The 16,768-nt window shown below is 41.0% G+C and overlaps 1 protein-coding gene across 1 annotated transcript in view; it reads right to left on the reverse strand.

Moving 5' to 3' along the window:
• LOC126640674 (ectonucleotide pyrophosphatase/phosphodiesterase family member 1-like) overlaps positions 1-10,750 on the reverse strand; it is a 53,951-nt gene extending 43,201 nt beyond the window's left edge. The window contains exon 1 of the mRNA XM_050316664.1: positions 10,565-10,750. Within this exon, the coding sequence (XP_050172621.1) occupies positions 10,565-10,750 (186 nt within the window). The remainder of the gene's footprint in view (positions 1-10,564) is intronic.
• Between the last annotated feature and the right edge of the window lie 6,018 nt (positions 10,751-16,768).

Genomic DNA, 16,768 nt, shown 5'->3' on the forward strand with positions numbered 1-16,768 from the left:
ATCACCAAATAGATTTTTGTAAAAACCTAAGGATAAACAGCACTGAAAACTGATCTTATGACAAGAAAGTAAATATTGCACTTTCAAATATGATTATTTTACTCAGCACAGCAGAATAAGAACACAGATTAAAGACCACCACGTGTCATCCAGATGTGATATGAATCGCATATGATTGGCAAGCAGATATGAATGCATGGTTGCATAGAAGGAGAAGAAACGGTCAGTAATTATGCCAACTAAAAACTGTTTTCCAAACAAGCTGCACTTGACCCATGAATAAAAGCAAAACTGAATAAGAAAATATGGCCTTGAGCCATCTTCATGCCCTTCCTATTCCAAAAATCCCTTTTCAAGAATAAAGCTAAAGCTGCTTCAGTTTAGAGTACTGTCATGAGAGTTGTAACAAGAACAGTGTAAAAAGGGAGCTGCTTCTATTGGGTATGCATAATAACACCAAATATACCAAGTAAACCCATATCCAACTCCATTTTTCCATGGCACATGCTGTTCTTACTGTTATAATGACAGTAACATTAACCTCCACAGAAAGACACAGAGGCCTTAAAGAGCAAGCAAAGAAATTCTGTAAAACACTGTAAGAATATAAGGACTTTCAAAAAAATGCAGAACCACAAAGCAGTATGTGAAGAAGTTGGGACAAATTAGGTTTAATAGCACCATTTGGGTTGGAAAAAAACCTTTAAGATCATCAAGTTCCACTGTTTCAGTTATTCACAACAGGTTTTTACTAAGCACACTGATATCAATCGCAAACACATCTTCAGCCTTGAGGCCTTTGGCAATTTTCCCAAAATGAAGAGCAGGGCTGACAAAGAAGCCATTATTTATCTCTGCACCCTTTGAATACAGCCCCTCAAAAAACAAAAGGTAGACTATCAAATTTTGATGCTTCACAACATGGAAACATATCTGAGCCAGAAGAGGATTCAAGAACTGGCCCACTTACCAGAGATAAACAGCACAATGAAATATGCATGGCCAGGTTTGATTATTGACTTCTGCTGAAGTAGTTTATAACAACATTATAGTTTTTGTTATTCTATGAACAACAAACAACGTTTAACACAAACTTGTACCCAAATACTACCACATATTAGAAAGAATTTATACACATTGATTTGCCTTTATGCCATTGAACAGCACAACTGGGTCAAGATTCGTGCTCACCTGAGTTTCTCCAGAAATGCAAATATTTCTTTTTTTTTCTTAATAATTTCTAATACTGTCTCCAATGTGAGAAACTCCTTATACCTTCCATGTTTTCAAAGCCTTTATTTTGCTATGCTCCTTCTTGCAGTTGAAAGCAATAGAAACATAGCTTCCACATCAAGTTGAATCAGAACAATTCACTCTAATTCTATTGATATTAGTGGAAGGATGCAAAGGAAAATTTTTGAAGAGCAGGACTTGAAAGGAAGTTTTGCATAATTCTTGTATCTTTGGTCTTGTCTGAAATTTTAAGTTTTAGGACAGTAACTAAGTTGTTCTGAATTTAAGTCAATAATTAAACCTAGAGAAAGCCTATCCACTTGAATTATTAACATGTTCCTTATTATTTTAGTATCCAAGATATGTAGAAATATCCTTGTAGAAATACATGGAAGTATATTTAGAACAAGAGTACACTCCCTTCTCCCAGGAGTTTGGCTGCCTGTGCTTGGGGCCAGTTCTCCAATAGTGGTTGAGCAATTGATAGAACTGTTTGGGAAACCCCAACCAGCCTTGAAGACAGTTCTTTAACAAAAGGCTAGAGGAAACCTCAGAAGAGTCATTCTCCTTTGTTTTACCCTGTTGCATCTCTGTAACCATCTGAACTGTGTTACAGTCACACAGCAGTCAAGTCCATCCTGGTCAAGCATGCTATAGACCCTAATTCACAGGCCTGCCTTCCTTCCTTTACTTTGATCTGTCTCATCACTATATACTCATCTGGCAATTTAGACCATTGGCTGAACCTGGTTAGTGTCCCCAAACCTGCTGTGCTCACCTTGCTCACATACAATGAGACTGTGAGGACACAATGTGTGTGCCTTGTTGTCACTACTGGATACAGTTTTTCCCTTCTCTTTCACTGTGACCTGCCCTCAATCTGATGCCTGACAGGTAGATGAAGATTATTACTGCAAAATTAAAGAACGGTAACAGAAATCCTAAGGCGTGAATTGAGGAAGAGCTCTGAATGCTGGAGCAGTAAGACTGAGCATGACATCAGCCACAGCCCCAATCACTCACTTTGTTTTGCCTGAATGGACCAAAGGGCTGATCCTAGCACACTATAGCCTAACTTATCAGCAGATATTCCACATTAAATTCCTAGGCACAGTGTGGTTGTTTTCAGGCAGGCAACTAGCCAACAGCATTGAGAGAAGAACCAGTCACCCATCTGGGTGTAATTCAGCCTGTTGCAAGCTTTGCACTGCAGCTGGAGTCCAGGCAGCCAAATGCACTCACACAGGCACTGCACTCCAAGAGGAAGATTACCTAAACTGCACATTGTTTAGTCTGTGCAGAAAGCCATACCTAAACTTAAAGCGAGCTGAGGTGTGCTTGGTAAATTCACCATCATCCCTTTGACTGTGCACCCAAATTCAACCTAGTTTGGCAATAAAAATTTAAACTGAGTTCTGAGTACAGGCATAAACAAAGGTGGTCTCTACTCTCCCTTTGTGAAGATTTTTATAAAAGTGGAATTTGGGGGAGATGGGGGTTTTTTTTGTTGTTCAGTTGGGGTTGGTTTTTGTTTGGTTGGGTTTGCTGTTGTTTTAGTTTGGGGTTTTTTTTCTATACTTAAAAAGCCCAATCAAACAGAAAGGCTCAATTCTTGCAAATATTTCTCTGGACAAGACTTTTTACTTCATATTAGCTTCTATCATCTAGGATAGGATACACCAACTAGTTCTGTGAAGTGTAAATAAAGCAAGAATACAAAATTAACCCTGGAAGCCCTTCAGAGTTAAATGTCTAAATATTTCTTTACTTTTTCTGTGCAAGCAAGCATCAGAGTAAGATTATGATTTTTGTCTTCACTGCCCAGAATGAAGTTACCCACTTGAAGAACAATAAAGAAATTGTGGGTTTACAGTTACCTTTTTACAGTTACCTTTGTTTAATGAGAATTATGTGCAGTCTTCCTTGAAAAATGAGTTGACTGAAGAGAAACATTAGAAGTTACAATGATTTTAAAATTCACCAAAACCCAAGCTTTCTTTTGATGGCTTAAATTGAATAACAATGCCTTTTTGCTTTATAGTTACAATTGCATTCTAATTAATGCATTTACGCAATATCAACAGCAAGCGCAATAAAAAAAGTTTTGTTAAATGTCAGTTTTTACTGTGTCTTCAGACTTAAAACCAAGTCACCACTGGAGCCAGAGAGCTGTTACACTGACAAAAGACAGCTGTAAGAAACTCTTGTTTCCAAACATTGGCATACTTTCTTACAAAATTTTAAAATACTGGAGATTGACCAAGAACTGTTTTAATATTTCTAAACTGAAAGCACCTCAAAGTCTATTTAAAATATGGCCATCCTGTCACTGTCATTTTTTACTTCATATTTCACCAAAGGGTGCTGGATGCCAAAAAAATTAACTCACCTAACAGTCAGTCACTTTAATATTACTGTTAAACTGTGTGGTGTTTCTTGGAACACACAAATCCCATTTAAGATCAATCCAGCACTCTCACAGGAGTGGGTAAATTTCAGCAAGGACCACTTTTCCCTACTGAAAAATGGGGGAAAAAAAAAAAAAAGACACAAAGTAAAACAATACAGAAAAGGCTGAAATTGAATGATTTGCTGAGGGCCAAAAAAAAGATTAGAGGAAAGACTGAACATGGCATCCAGGTCTCCCAAACTCAGAAAACAATCAGTCCTTCAATCCAGTGCTTAAGAACTGCCACCCATAAAAGTACCCACACTAAAGCTGGCTGAAGTGAATAACCGTGTTCCAAATCACAAGGTTTTGGCAAGAACACTTTCCTGTCATTCTTTCCTCTCATCACATAAATTACATTAATTCCTTAATGATAAGCAAAAAAGGAAAATCCATGCGATTGGAACCAACTTTCTACACAGTCTACAGAAATCAAGACCACATTGCAGCAACACAGCAGCAATGGCAATAGTTCACCTAGTAATCACACCCTTCTCAGGAGCCTGAACCTGAGAGCAGAACAAGCTTTTGAAGAGTCTGAGCCAATGCATTACTCCTCAACAAGACCAAGTAATTTCCCACTTGCTCTAACTAATCTTTCCTTTTCCATCAGTAGGTGTAGAAGATAAAGTAAGATAAATTTGTCAATGTACTGTATTAAATAGTACATATTTTGCATTTTTCTTTCTGGAGAAAGAATACAGAAATGCATCATTAAATAAAAAAAAAAAAAAGTACTAACCTATACAAAAGTTTGGGCATCTTCAAACATATTTAGGAGAAAAATGATTAATATGAAAACTACCAAAAAGGCATGCAATCTTCCAGATACCTATGTAAGAAGAGGTTGTTTCCACACCTTCATCTCTATGGAGGAATTAAAAACAAATCAAACAAACCTACAGCTGTCTCTAAAGTCCTGACATCCTAACTCATCTTTTCCTGCATGAGCAGAAAGTCAGCAGATATGGGTTATTTTAGAAGGAAGTGGTGAAAAACTTTCAGGACTCACATAGAATATCTTGACATCAAACAGGTCTCTGTTCTATAGTTAGACTCTCTCCTGCCTGCAGACTCTCTCTCTCTGACTGCAGATAGATATTAACTGAGACAACTGAGACTACCTCATTTATTTATGACAAATGAAGGTTTATAATTTAGATCTCACACATTAGGCTTAACATAGCAACCAACAGACAATTGAAAACACATTTACAGAATCATGGAGCAGATACTTCTGGAAACTACATGGAAAATACAGAGATGATAAGTGACAGTCAACATGGCTTCACTAAAGGCAAGTCATGCTTGACAAATATGGTGGCCTTCTACCATGGGGTTACAGTGCTGGTGGATGAGGGAACAGCAACTTATATCATCTACCAGGACTTGTGCAAAGTATTTGGCACTGTTCTGTGTGACCTCCTTCTCCCTAAACTGGAGAGACGTGGATTTGACAGAAGAACCACTCAGTGGATAAGGAATTGGCTGGATGGTCACGCTCATGATTTACGCTCCAGGGTTTGATGTTTAAGTGAAGACCAGTGAGAAGTGGTCTTCCACAGAGTCTGTATTGGAACCAGCGTTGTTTAACATCTTTGTCAATGACATGGACAGTGGGTCTGAGTGCACTCTCAGCAGGTTTGCCAAGGACACCAAGCTGTGTGATGAGGTCAACACACTGAAGGGAAGGGATGCCATCCAGAGGGACCTGGACCGTCTTGAGAGGTAGGCCCATACAAAGGCCAAGTGTGAGGTCCTGCACATGGGTCAGGACAATCTCAGAACCAGCAGGCTGGGCAGAGATTAGATCAAGAGAAGCCCTGATGAGAAAGACTTGGGGGTGTTAGGGAATGAGAAGAAGCTCAAAGTGACCTGGCACTCTCAGCTAGTCTGCAGACAACACGAAGCTGAGTCAGTGCAGTTGACACAAGAGAAGGAAGGGTTGCCATCCAAGGAGACCTGGATAAGCCTGAGAAGGGGATCGATGAGAACCTAATGAAGTTCAACAATTGCAAGGTGCTACATCTGCGTAAGGACAATCCCAGAGATGAGTACAGACTGGGAGAAGGACTCATTAAGAACAGCCTGCAAATAAGGACTTGGGGATTTTCATAAATGAAAAGCTGGACATGAGCCATCAATGTGCACCTGCAACTCAGAAGGCAAACCGCATCCTGAGTTGTATCAACAGAAGTATGACCAGCAGGTCAAGAGAGGCAGTTCTGGCCCTCTACTCTGCTCTTGTAGATCCCACCTGAAGCACTGCATGCAGTTCTGGGGTCCTTAACATAAGAAGGACATGGACCTGCTGTAGCAGGTCCAGAGGAGAGTCATGAAGATAATCAGAGAGTTGGATCACCTCTTCTGTTGAGACAGGTAGAGGGAGTTGGGGTTGTTCACTCTAGAGGAGAAAAGGTTCTGGGAAGACCTTACAGCAGCCTTCCAGTACCTAAAAGGGCCTGCAAGAAAAATGCCCTTCCTACAAGGTCACGTAGTGATAGAATGACTTTAAACTAAAAGAAGGCATGTTTAGATTACATAGTAAGATGAAATTCTTTATTGTGAGGGTGACAAGACACTTAAACAGATGGCCCAGAGAAGTTGTGGATGTCCTATCCCTGACAGTGTTCAAGGTCAGGTAGGATGGGGTTTTGAGCAACCTAGTCTGGTAAAGGTGTTCCTACCCATGATAAAAGGGTTGAAACCAGATGATCTTTAAGGTTCCTTCAGACCCAAACCATTCTATGATATGATAAAGGACCTTAAGAGGTTTTTCGGTTCAATATCCTGCCCATAGTTGAGTCAAAACTGAATTCAGACCTGGCTGCTGAGGGCTTTATGCTGTTGAGCATTCAGAATTTCCATGGACAAAGACAACATAACCCCTCTGTGCAGTCCATTCCAGTGGTTCATTATCCTCATAGCGATTTTTGCCCTCCTCCTCCATATCCTGTAAGAACCTCTCATTTCAATTTATTGCTATCCTGTCCTACTCCCACTGTGCATATCAGTACAGAGCCTGGTTCCATCTTCTTGATGATATCCTCAAAGGTATAATAAAACTGCTGTCAGATGTCCTTACTCAAGTCATCTCCTCCCCAGGCTAAACAAACCCTGATCTATCAGCCCCTCTTCCTCACACGGCATGAGGTCCAATCCCAGACCACCTTGGTGGCAATCCACTGAATTTCCTCCAGTTGAATTGATCTTTCCTTTATTTCCTGTGTGGAAGGCCCCAGGCTGCACACAGTATTTGATGTGGTATCTAACAAGTGTTAGTATAGGGAAAGAAAAAACTTCTTTTGGTTGACCAGTCCTTGGATATAGCCCAGCACACTTAACTTTCACTGCCAGATAAAAAGATAACTGAAATCAGTGCAGAGCCTCCTAAGGATGTCATCTGTATCATGGTATGCTTCACTGTTTTCACTCTGTAGATGATTACAACACCTTGTCCTACCCACTGCTTTAGTCTGATTTTCAGGTTGATAAAGGGTTCACTAGCTGTCCGAACAAAAAAGTAACTAAACATACAGGAGTGCAGCCACATATCCTGGATTGCTTCTCACTGCATCTGCAACCAGCAATAAAACATAGCAGCTTTCTGGGAGTAGGTACCAAGAGTTGCTCTGTCAATCTGTTAAATAAAACTATTTTAATTTACAGGTATTATATGAAGTTTAGCTATCCTCTCAGTGAATTGCAGATTCAACAAGAGATTTCAGAAGACTATTTAGTGTTTGGGACATGCATAAAACACTAGCCTTAGGGGAAAAAAAAAGACTGGACTGCCTTAATGAAAAAAAGTACAAAGAAAATATTTACAGACCTACAAAATATTTTAAGTGTATTCCCACAGCATTTTTTAAAACTTCACATTTTATTATCTTTATGCACTCTGAAATGCTTGAGTTACTCTTTAGAGTAACTTTCTATGTCTCAGTCTGGATCTTACCTGAATTTTTTTTGGTAGTTTTTTTGTTGTTGGTTTTTTTTTTTTTACTCAGGAATTCTCAAGCTGCAAGAACTCCTTAAAAATTTTTCTAACCACAGCGTCAGTTTAAATGACCTTTCCAGTTCTGACAAATGAAGTCTGAAACTGTAAAAAAGAAATGTTCTCTATGTTATTACTTTTCTTTCCTCTCAACATTTCAGCTGTTATAAAGGCACGGAAAACTTTATTTTAACGGAATGAATGAATCAGACCAAAATGCAATGCCTGAGAGTTACTGGCAAGTGGGGATAGGAAACCTCAAACCTAAGCAAAGGCTACGCTGCTCTTGGGCAGCAGCATGCTGCTCAGTCACACAACAGCAGTGAGCGAGTCTGGAGAGACCACAGACAGCTCATTGGACTTTGATGGAAAAAGGTTTGAGCTCAAAAAATTGGCAAGATGGTAAATGAAACAGTGTGCTTCAGGTGCTTAGGGAAGCACTATGGATTAGTAAATTCCTGCAGGCCTGTCCCACCATTCACTAAAACCTCCCTATGTAACAGCAACAGAAGAGTGATCTGCACGGTATGAAAACCTGCCACTGAACTTAAAGTTATGCCTACCACAACTAGCATTGCTAGAAGTGACAGTGATTCTATACCACCTCCTTACCTACCTACACCCTCCCTCAACCAACATCCATTCAGTTAACAACTAAGCACTGCCATGTAACACAGAGGCTTCTGGAGCAACCAACAAAACACACCTGTAGAGTGCAAAGGGGACTATAACCTTTTGCACATGGGAACTCTGCAGTTGCTCTGTAATAGGGTAAGATTGGCTCATGGAGAGATGCTGGGAACATTGAGGTTGTGTTCACAAATTGCACAGACATCTACAGCTGACAGGCAGAGGAGAATGCAGGCCAGTCTGTGCTTTCCAGAAAAATGACAAGAGTAATTGAAGTATTCCCTAATGAGCAGAAATACACTCATCAGTTTTTACAAAAATTTCAACATAAAGTTACCTGAAAACATTTTTTTTTTTTTTATCTACCCAAATAAAGGAAGCAATGGCACATACAGCTAGGGCAAATGCAGGCAAAGAGGGTTTACCAACATCTAGACACTTTAATAGTTCCACATTACTACGTGGAACTATAAACAGCACGCAGGTAAGTCTAGTCACTTGTTTCTTACGTTGAAACATCATCACTGTTTTATAAATGCATTGGCTTGTGAGAAAGAACAAACTTGTATTTCCAACTCCTGCTTTCCACTTTCTAACACATTTAGGTTAAATATATTCTTGTCTTACTCAATTCAGTATTCCCTGCAGTATTTAGAAAGGTTTTCAAGTTCTCTCTGAATTGTTTACATTATCTCAATGCTTGCAATCGCCAAAAAGAATATGGTATGGTCATTTACATTTATAAGTATTAAATTATTTCTTATTAGGTGACCTATATTTCATTCTGACACTTTAATCAGCATAGGATGACTCTTTTGCCAGTTCTCAGGCAATGGCCATAGTTTGGAAAATAAGAACTTAATTCAGAAAACTACCTGCAAAGTTTTAACTTGTGCTCAACTCCAGTCTTTAAGTAGCTGTGTATCTCCAATCATTTTGTTGTATTAGAGCCTGAAAAGCTCAGAGCAACAACACTAGGTTTTGAATAGTATATCATTATTTTTCACTATTAGTATCTATTTCTAAGCCTGAGAAAAGTTGAGCTGTTTTTACCATCCAACCACAATGGCCTTTATGGCCCAATCTTAACCTGCCCGGAAGACAACAAAGTAATGAAACAAGCGACAAATCACAAGCTTTATTTAAGGGGACTTTTCATCAGAAAAGTTCCCCAAAAAAATTCTGCATAGGAACTACCATAGACCTTTACATGAAATTTTGTATTTCTCTTATAACATTCTGATTTACTACCCACTACGTCAGGAAGTATGACCAACATGTAGTCACTATAATATGGGTGGATGGTTCATTTGAAACAGTAACCCAGATTACATAGTTATAGGTAAATTTGGAAAGCCATCTCGATCCATATGCTTTAATGTATTGAAAGAGGACTACTTATGGGTATAGATATATATTTACATACAGGTAATAAAGTCTGCTGTAGTTCCACTAAAGCTTCCTTCCAAGAACACCACAGTTCCTTCACCTTGATAATGATTTTAGCCTCACAATGATCATTACAGGCAGTCTGGAAGGTCTTATTTTCACATTTCTACAGGGAAGATAATTATAATACAGCAGCGTGGCTAAAACGGGAAAGTGACCTATCTGCTAACAATGGCTTTGGCCACTGTGGCCTCCAAACAAGGGCCAAAAGTGTCTCCAAGCAGTATTTGGAGACAAACTTTCAACCCACGGTACCTCAAACTCAGTGAAAGGCAAGTTTTTACACTTCCTCCGTACTTTAGGCTCTTCAACCCTTTTTAGTTTTTCTAGCCATATTTTTCTACTTTAACCTGATTTTGTCTTCCCTGGTGTCCCCCCTACAGCAGTGAAAACCACGTGATGGAAGACGGGACAACCATTAACACCACAAAAGATTCGGAAGTGTTCAACGCTGAGCACTGTCAAAGGAGTAAAATAAATCGAGTGAAGAGTTACGAATCCCTCTTTCAGGTGGGTCGCCGTCTATACGCTAGTGCCACGCTCCTGCCCCGAGGCGACTCCCCAAGCCGGAGGAAAGGAACATTCCCGCAGCACTGCTCCCCGGGGCATCCCGAGGAGCCCGTGCTGCCGAAGGCAGTCTCCCTCTTCCGACATCGCCGGGAGGCTCTGAAGGCCCCGACAACTCCCGAAGCTCGGAGCGGGTCGAAACACCTGCCCCAGCCGCGCCGCTCTTCGCGCACCCGGCGGCGCGGTCAGACCGGGCACGGCCGCCCGCCCGCCCGGCCCCGCGGCGCCCCAGCCCCTACCAGAGACAGCACTTTGTAGGTGTTGGGGTCCTTGCTCTTGCCTCCCGGAGCTCTGTCCGGCTCCTCAGCCACCTCCATGGCCGGTAGCATGGGCACAGCCGCAGCCTGCAGCCCGCCGTCAGCCGCCCCGTTCCCGTCCAGGTGGTCTTCGGGGCGCTTGCCCACCTGCTGCCCGTTCCCCTGCATGGTCCCCGCAGCTCTGCCCTCCGCCCGCCCGGACACGGCTATTAATAGCGGCTCGGTCCCGCCCCACCCTGCCTGGGAGCACGGTCGCTGACGATGCCCGCTCCTCCACCGGCCGCGGCGCAGAAGATGGAGTGGGATGCTCCACTCCTTCCTCCCCTGCCTGCCCGCCCCGCTCGGTCACCCCGGCTCGGCCTCCTCCCGCTTTCCGCCCCCTCCCTGCAGGTGAGGGCGGGCCGCGGCCACCCCTCCCTGCGGGCAGGGCAGGGCAGGGAGGCGGTGCAGGACTGGAGGACATCAGGCTGCTCCGAAATAGCGTCCGGGGGAGGGCGCTGGGCCGTGTTTACGAAGGAGCGCGAAACAAGTTTCCGCTGCCCGACCCCTGGCGCGGGAAGTGGGTGGAGGCGGTGGCGGTGCGCGGCTCTCCCCGCAGGTGTGCGCGGGGGCGGCGGTGCCGCTCCCGGCGCTGCTCCCAGTCCCGGTGGCCGTGCTGCCGGAGGCACTCAGCCAGCCACCTCGGTGCGTGTTTGCAGCCAGAGCGCTGCCGGCTGCTGGTCCGCTTCGCAGGCTGGCGGTGCTTTCCTCCCTGCAGTTGTCACCCTTTTCCGAGGAGGTTTTCCCCTCCCATCCATAACTGCCCGCGAGACGCCCACGGAAATCCCCCACGCGGGGCATTGGGCCAGCTGAGTGCCCGCACACCGGAGCGCTGCTCGGCAGGCGGCTTCATCGCCCGCCCAGCGGTCATTGCTTCTCCTTCGGGATGACTTGGGCGTAACACCCCCATGCCGGGCCGTGCTCGGAGAGGCAGCGTTGTCGGGGGAAATTCACGTTTGGGTGCCCTTCAAGCACCACCTGGTTCCACGGTGTTACCTCCCACTCACTCCCGGTACATTCAGCCCTACTTGTTTGGCAAGAGAAAGGTGCGCCACGGGCGTTTGTACCCACGCTGACTGCCCGTGGGGAAAGACGGTTCGCCCCACGTGTGTAGGTACAGCCCTGACTGCAGGGGCTGGCTCCGGGGGTGTGTTTTTCCTTCCGCTAAGAAATGTAGTAGTGTTCAGTAGCATCAAGACTTGCAAAGTATGCGTAAGCTCGAAATTGCTAAAAGTATCTCATTTTTCAGTATACTACAAGTTATTATATACAGTTGTGTGTATGTAATACATTAGGCTTCGTCTTTCACTTCTAATGTGATGGTAGTTTCGATTTCCTAGGGCTTAAGGAGTCTCTGTGAGATTTAACTGTCAGTGTACTCAGAAAAGAGTGGCACTTGCATAGTTTCTGACAAAAATTCATATTTTCTCAATAATAGCTGCAGTGAAATTACTTTGGAAATCACTTTGATCCCTGTTGCAGTATTGTTGCTGTGTGTTCTATTTCAGCTAAGTTGCAAGATCAAGGTGTCACTACAACTTTCCTTTTAAAATAATTGCAAAGATACATTTACATAACTGCCAGCCTGGAGTGCTACTGCAGCTCACAGCATGTTGAAGATTACTGCACAGCTGCCTCCATATGCCTGTTGACATCTTATGAGGTTTCATAGGTGCAGTCTTGGGAGTTTCTACACTAATACTTCTCTTGGTTGCAAAGGAAAGAAAAAGGCAACAGAAACTGTGAGAATTGAGCTCTTGAGTCTATATTAAGAATTTCTTTGAGTCTGTTAATGGGACATTTCAAACAACTGTCCAACTAAGCAGCTGACTTATGTGTTCAAGGCTTTTGACATATGAAGTCTTAAAAATTGTAAATGGAATACTGATTGTTTGATAATTTCAAAACTCTCATGAAAACTGAGATAACCAAATTGTTTGGGTTTGGAGGCTTTTTTAAGGGAATGGGGCTTTAAGAATTAGCACAAGTGGCAGTAAGAGTCTCATTTTTTTTTTCTTCATAAAAATGAAAAGATACTGCAATCACATGAGTTTAAGTTAAAATATTAAAAACATAAATTCTTCATAAAAATAAGGAAAATGCCTTCCCCCTCAAAAAAAAAAAAAAGTCTGATAAAATTAGAAGTTTACAGATGGCTTTATACAAACAACAAAAACTTCATTTTTAATTTTCATGATTTTGTATGTAGAAAGATATAATCTGATTAATTTTAAGACTAAGTAAAATATAAATCTTTTTTGTCCTGTGTAACTCATCCACTCAAAAATTTGAATAGTTCATGTTGTATACTGATGATTCAATGGAAATTATGTATAACTACATTGCAGACAAAAATGTATGTTTTTTTCCATAGAAAGAAAGGATATTCTGCAGCTGGAGCTAACTTCTGAGTTGTTCATTCATTAACAGTTACTCTCCTAGGTACAAATGTTCATTAAACACCCTTGATTTTATAATTTCTTTCTGTGACAATAGAAATAGTTAAGGTGCTTCAGGCTAGGCGTGGAAAATAATTAACCAGAATGGAAAATAATTAACCTACTGATGAGAAGTAAGCTCATTTCTGCTGACTGACAGGGTGTCAAAGTGTTCTAGACAAGAAGAGAATGGAAAACCAAAAGGAATAATTGATGCTGAATGTATCGGATCAATCTGAAGAAATCTGTTGAATACTGGGGGCAGAGACAAAACATTTCCAGTGTTAAACCTTCAGAAATCCACAGCTGGTTTGGGGTGAGGTTGTTAAATAGCAGTCGGATACCATTTGAAGAAATCCATGACAAAAGACATCATTGTGCAATGAATTAATTGCAGGGATTACTGAGGTTGCAAATCCAAATTCTGAAGAATTGGCTGTGGCCATTTCAACAGAGATCGAAGAAGCTTTTGAGGAAACCAGGGCCGCTGCCAGCACAGCTGCCAGCTTCAGCTGTGACCGAATCAAGCTGTCTAACCAAATGTCAAGAGAGAACAGAAGTAACACCAGCTTCATGTTTCCACGCCTTATCTGTAAAGGGGGTCATCAGAGATTATCAATTTTAAGTTGCTGTTCCATTGTTAGTGGCTGCAGTGAAGACAAATGAACGTAAATGATGTGGTAGGAGAAAAAGATAAACATAGGGAGTTTTCCACGCTGCTGCGTGTCAGAGCTTGTAATGCTTTCTACTTGCATTTTTTTACCTCTCCAGAATCTCCATCAAATATCTGTTTTTTAGAAAGACTGAAGCAAATACCAAGTACTCTTGTCTGGCCCCGGTTTGTGAAGTGGCTATGGCCCAAATGGGAACTATGGGCTAATGACACAGGTTGTAAATTGCACCATGTTGCATGAGTGGACTATCCGCTCACTCCAGATGGAGTGGGGAGACCTTTACTGCTGTCACAGCAGGGGCACAGACTGAACTTGTAGGCAGAGGAGTACCATCCTGTGAGGTTGCCTGTGATAATCAGCTCCAGGCTGGCTGATTCTTGACCCTTAAACTGCAGTATTAACCTTCTCCCAGTGGCTGTGGAAACTATTTCATGTAGAATTATCTGTAATCCTCAGCAAAATTTCTGTAGCCAGAAAAAAGACCAGGAGCCCCAGAAAAGCCTGACACTGCTTATTAAAGACCATTGCTGCTTAGTGTTAGCACTGGACTCTACCTCCTTGAAGCTCTGTTTCTCAGCCCCTGCTATGAGGACTTCTCTGGTATTGTTGCATGAGAGCTGCATTGTAAACTACTCTAAAAATCACTGAAAAACTGGTAATTATCTTATTTTCTGAAATATCCTTATGGGGAGTTCTATTTAAGACTCCAAGTATGTCTCAAACTTTTAAAAATGCAAGGAATCCTTAATGAAAGAAACAACTGAAGCTAGAGGTGTATCTCAAAACTGTTACATTATGTCTGGGAGTAATGCCTGAGATGAAGTCAGAAATCCCGTGGCATTTATGGCCATATTAAACTGTGTGGACTGAACTGTGTTTTTCAGATTTGGGTCTGTAAAACCAGCATCAAGGGATGATACATAACTGAGCAAAGATCCAAGACACAAGGGCAAGGTAGAGTTTCAAGACACATGTTGCAAGTGTCAGGTTCTGACCTTTCTATCACGATGTTTTCTTGTCAGGAAAACCTATTTAGTGCTTTATAACTACTTATTTCAGAATCTGTTTATTTTGCTCCTGAACAAACCCCTTTTAATAAGTACAGAAAATTGTTTTTGCAAAGAATTACCAATTTTTTGACTTTTTTACTGGTCTCCAAAAGAAAAGAAAAAAAAAAGTAGGGATAATAAACTCATCACTAATATTTTTCCTGTCACTGAAAAATGGCATACTTGTGCCTGCTTTCAGACTTATTTTGGCATATATTATTGCAAATTTAATAACTGTTAACCTAGCAGTTGTTAAATTGCTGGCAACAGTACAAGCAAAATATGAATAGTGTTTTAGCAACAGGAAATAATTGTTTGACAGTGATTACCTCTCTCCCTAGCTTATATTAAAATGCATTTATTTGATTTAAGAAAAAATGCCTATACACCTTTGAACTATAAAATCCTGACATGATAACAACTGGCAATATTTGTTGGGAAGCACATTATAAGATGTTTGAGTACTTTAATGCTACCCAAGCAGAAATTCATTATGCTGTTATCAGTGTAATCTCTCTAGCAAACACAATTTTAATACCTAATCTGCCAACCATTTCTAAGAGGTCTGCACAAGCAAGCCTATTATCAGGAAGAATACTTTTGTACCTGTTGGAAAAACTGCAGGATGTTCACCAACAAAAAAACCAAGGGGGGAATATACTATATTTGAGTAACTACTCCAGTGGTTTCTTGAAGACCTGAGAAGTGCCTGTAGTGAGATTAAAAGCAGTACTTATCAATCTGAGGGGAGTCCAGAAAAAAGCAATAGTGTAGGTACTGTAACATGCACTGCAGCTAGATAGTGATTTAAAGAAGATAAGACATTCTTTCACAAGTCAAATGTTGTGTTATGATTTAAACTAGATATCCGCTTACATCTCACTGATTTTTGATAACTCAAAGTAAATGAGATTCAACAAAAACCAGTATGGGGGGAAAAAAGGCTTTCAAAATAGGTAGTTGAGGGCAGAGATTTGAAAAAAGTGCATAAGGAATTTAGGAATGCACATTCTGCAGCTCCATACAAATTTAAATCATATAAACAGTTTTGAAATCCACTTTTATTTCACCCCTGGAAGTTCAACAACAACTGTATTAAATTAGAATAAACTGTTTTGAAATCCACTTTTATTTCACCCCTAGAAGTACAACAACAACTGTATTAAATTAGAATAAACAGTTTTGAAATCCACTTTTATTTCACCGCTAGAAGTACAACAACTGCTGTATTAAATTAGGATAAACTGCAGTAAGAAGTCTGCATCTAGAAGATTTTTGAGCCAAAAGGAAGGTCTCCTGCTAAATACTGTTTGAGATTATTTTTCATCCAGTCTAACCACTTTTTGAACACATGCACACTTTTAAGGATCTACCTTATTGTACAGTAGGAGATTTTGCATTTTAATTTTTGGTGCCTGAAGAAATACCTCTTAAAATTTTAGTAATTTTTGTCCTCATGTAATATATGTAAGTCAGTGTAATTTGAGGAAATCCTATGTCCTGTTTAGTAGCATTAGCATGTCTCGTTTCCAACAGCTACAGGCATCGACATTCACTACTTTTTTATTTGACTTGGAAACAAGTGCATGGAATGCCAAGTTTGTATTTCACTGCTGGAACAACACCTATTTCATATGAACATTCTAAAATGTCATCAAGACAAGATTCTGGAAGAAATCTTTACTTTAGAAAAGTACCTGAAATTATGTTCTAAGTTGGGCTGCACCGAATTATCATGGGAAAAAGAGTTTGTGATTTTCACAATGCAAGTTGTTTCTTCCGGTGTTTCAACAAATAACAAATGATCCAGGAATCTGTTTCACATTTAAGGAAACATCTGGTATTGTAAAATATGAAATTAGACCATAAAATGCACACAAAATTAGAATACTATGTGCAGGGATAATGAGAGAAAAAAATGTGTTCTTTTCAGGAAAACAAACAAACAAACAAAAAACCTAGTGAAGGTATAAGACAGTATTTTAA

Source organism: Myiozetetes cayanensis, unplaced genomic scaffold, assembly GCF_022539395.1.
Source record: "Myiozetetes cayanensis isolate MyiCay16 unplaced genomic scaffold, myiCay2020 scf2-11, whole genome shotgun sequence".
NCBI lineage: Eukaryota > Metazoa > Chordata > Aves > Passeriformes > Tyrannidae > Myiozetetes > Myiozetetes cayanensis.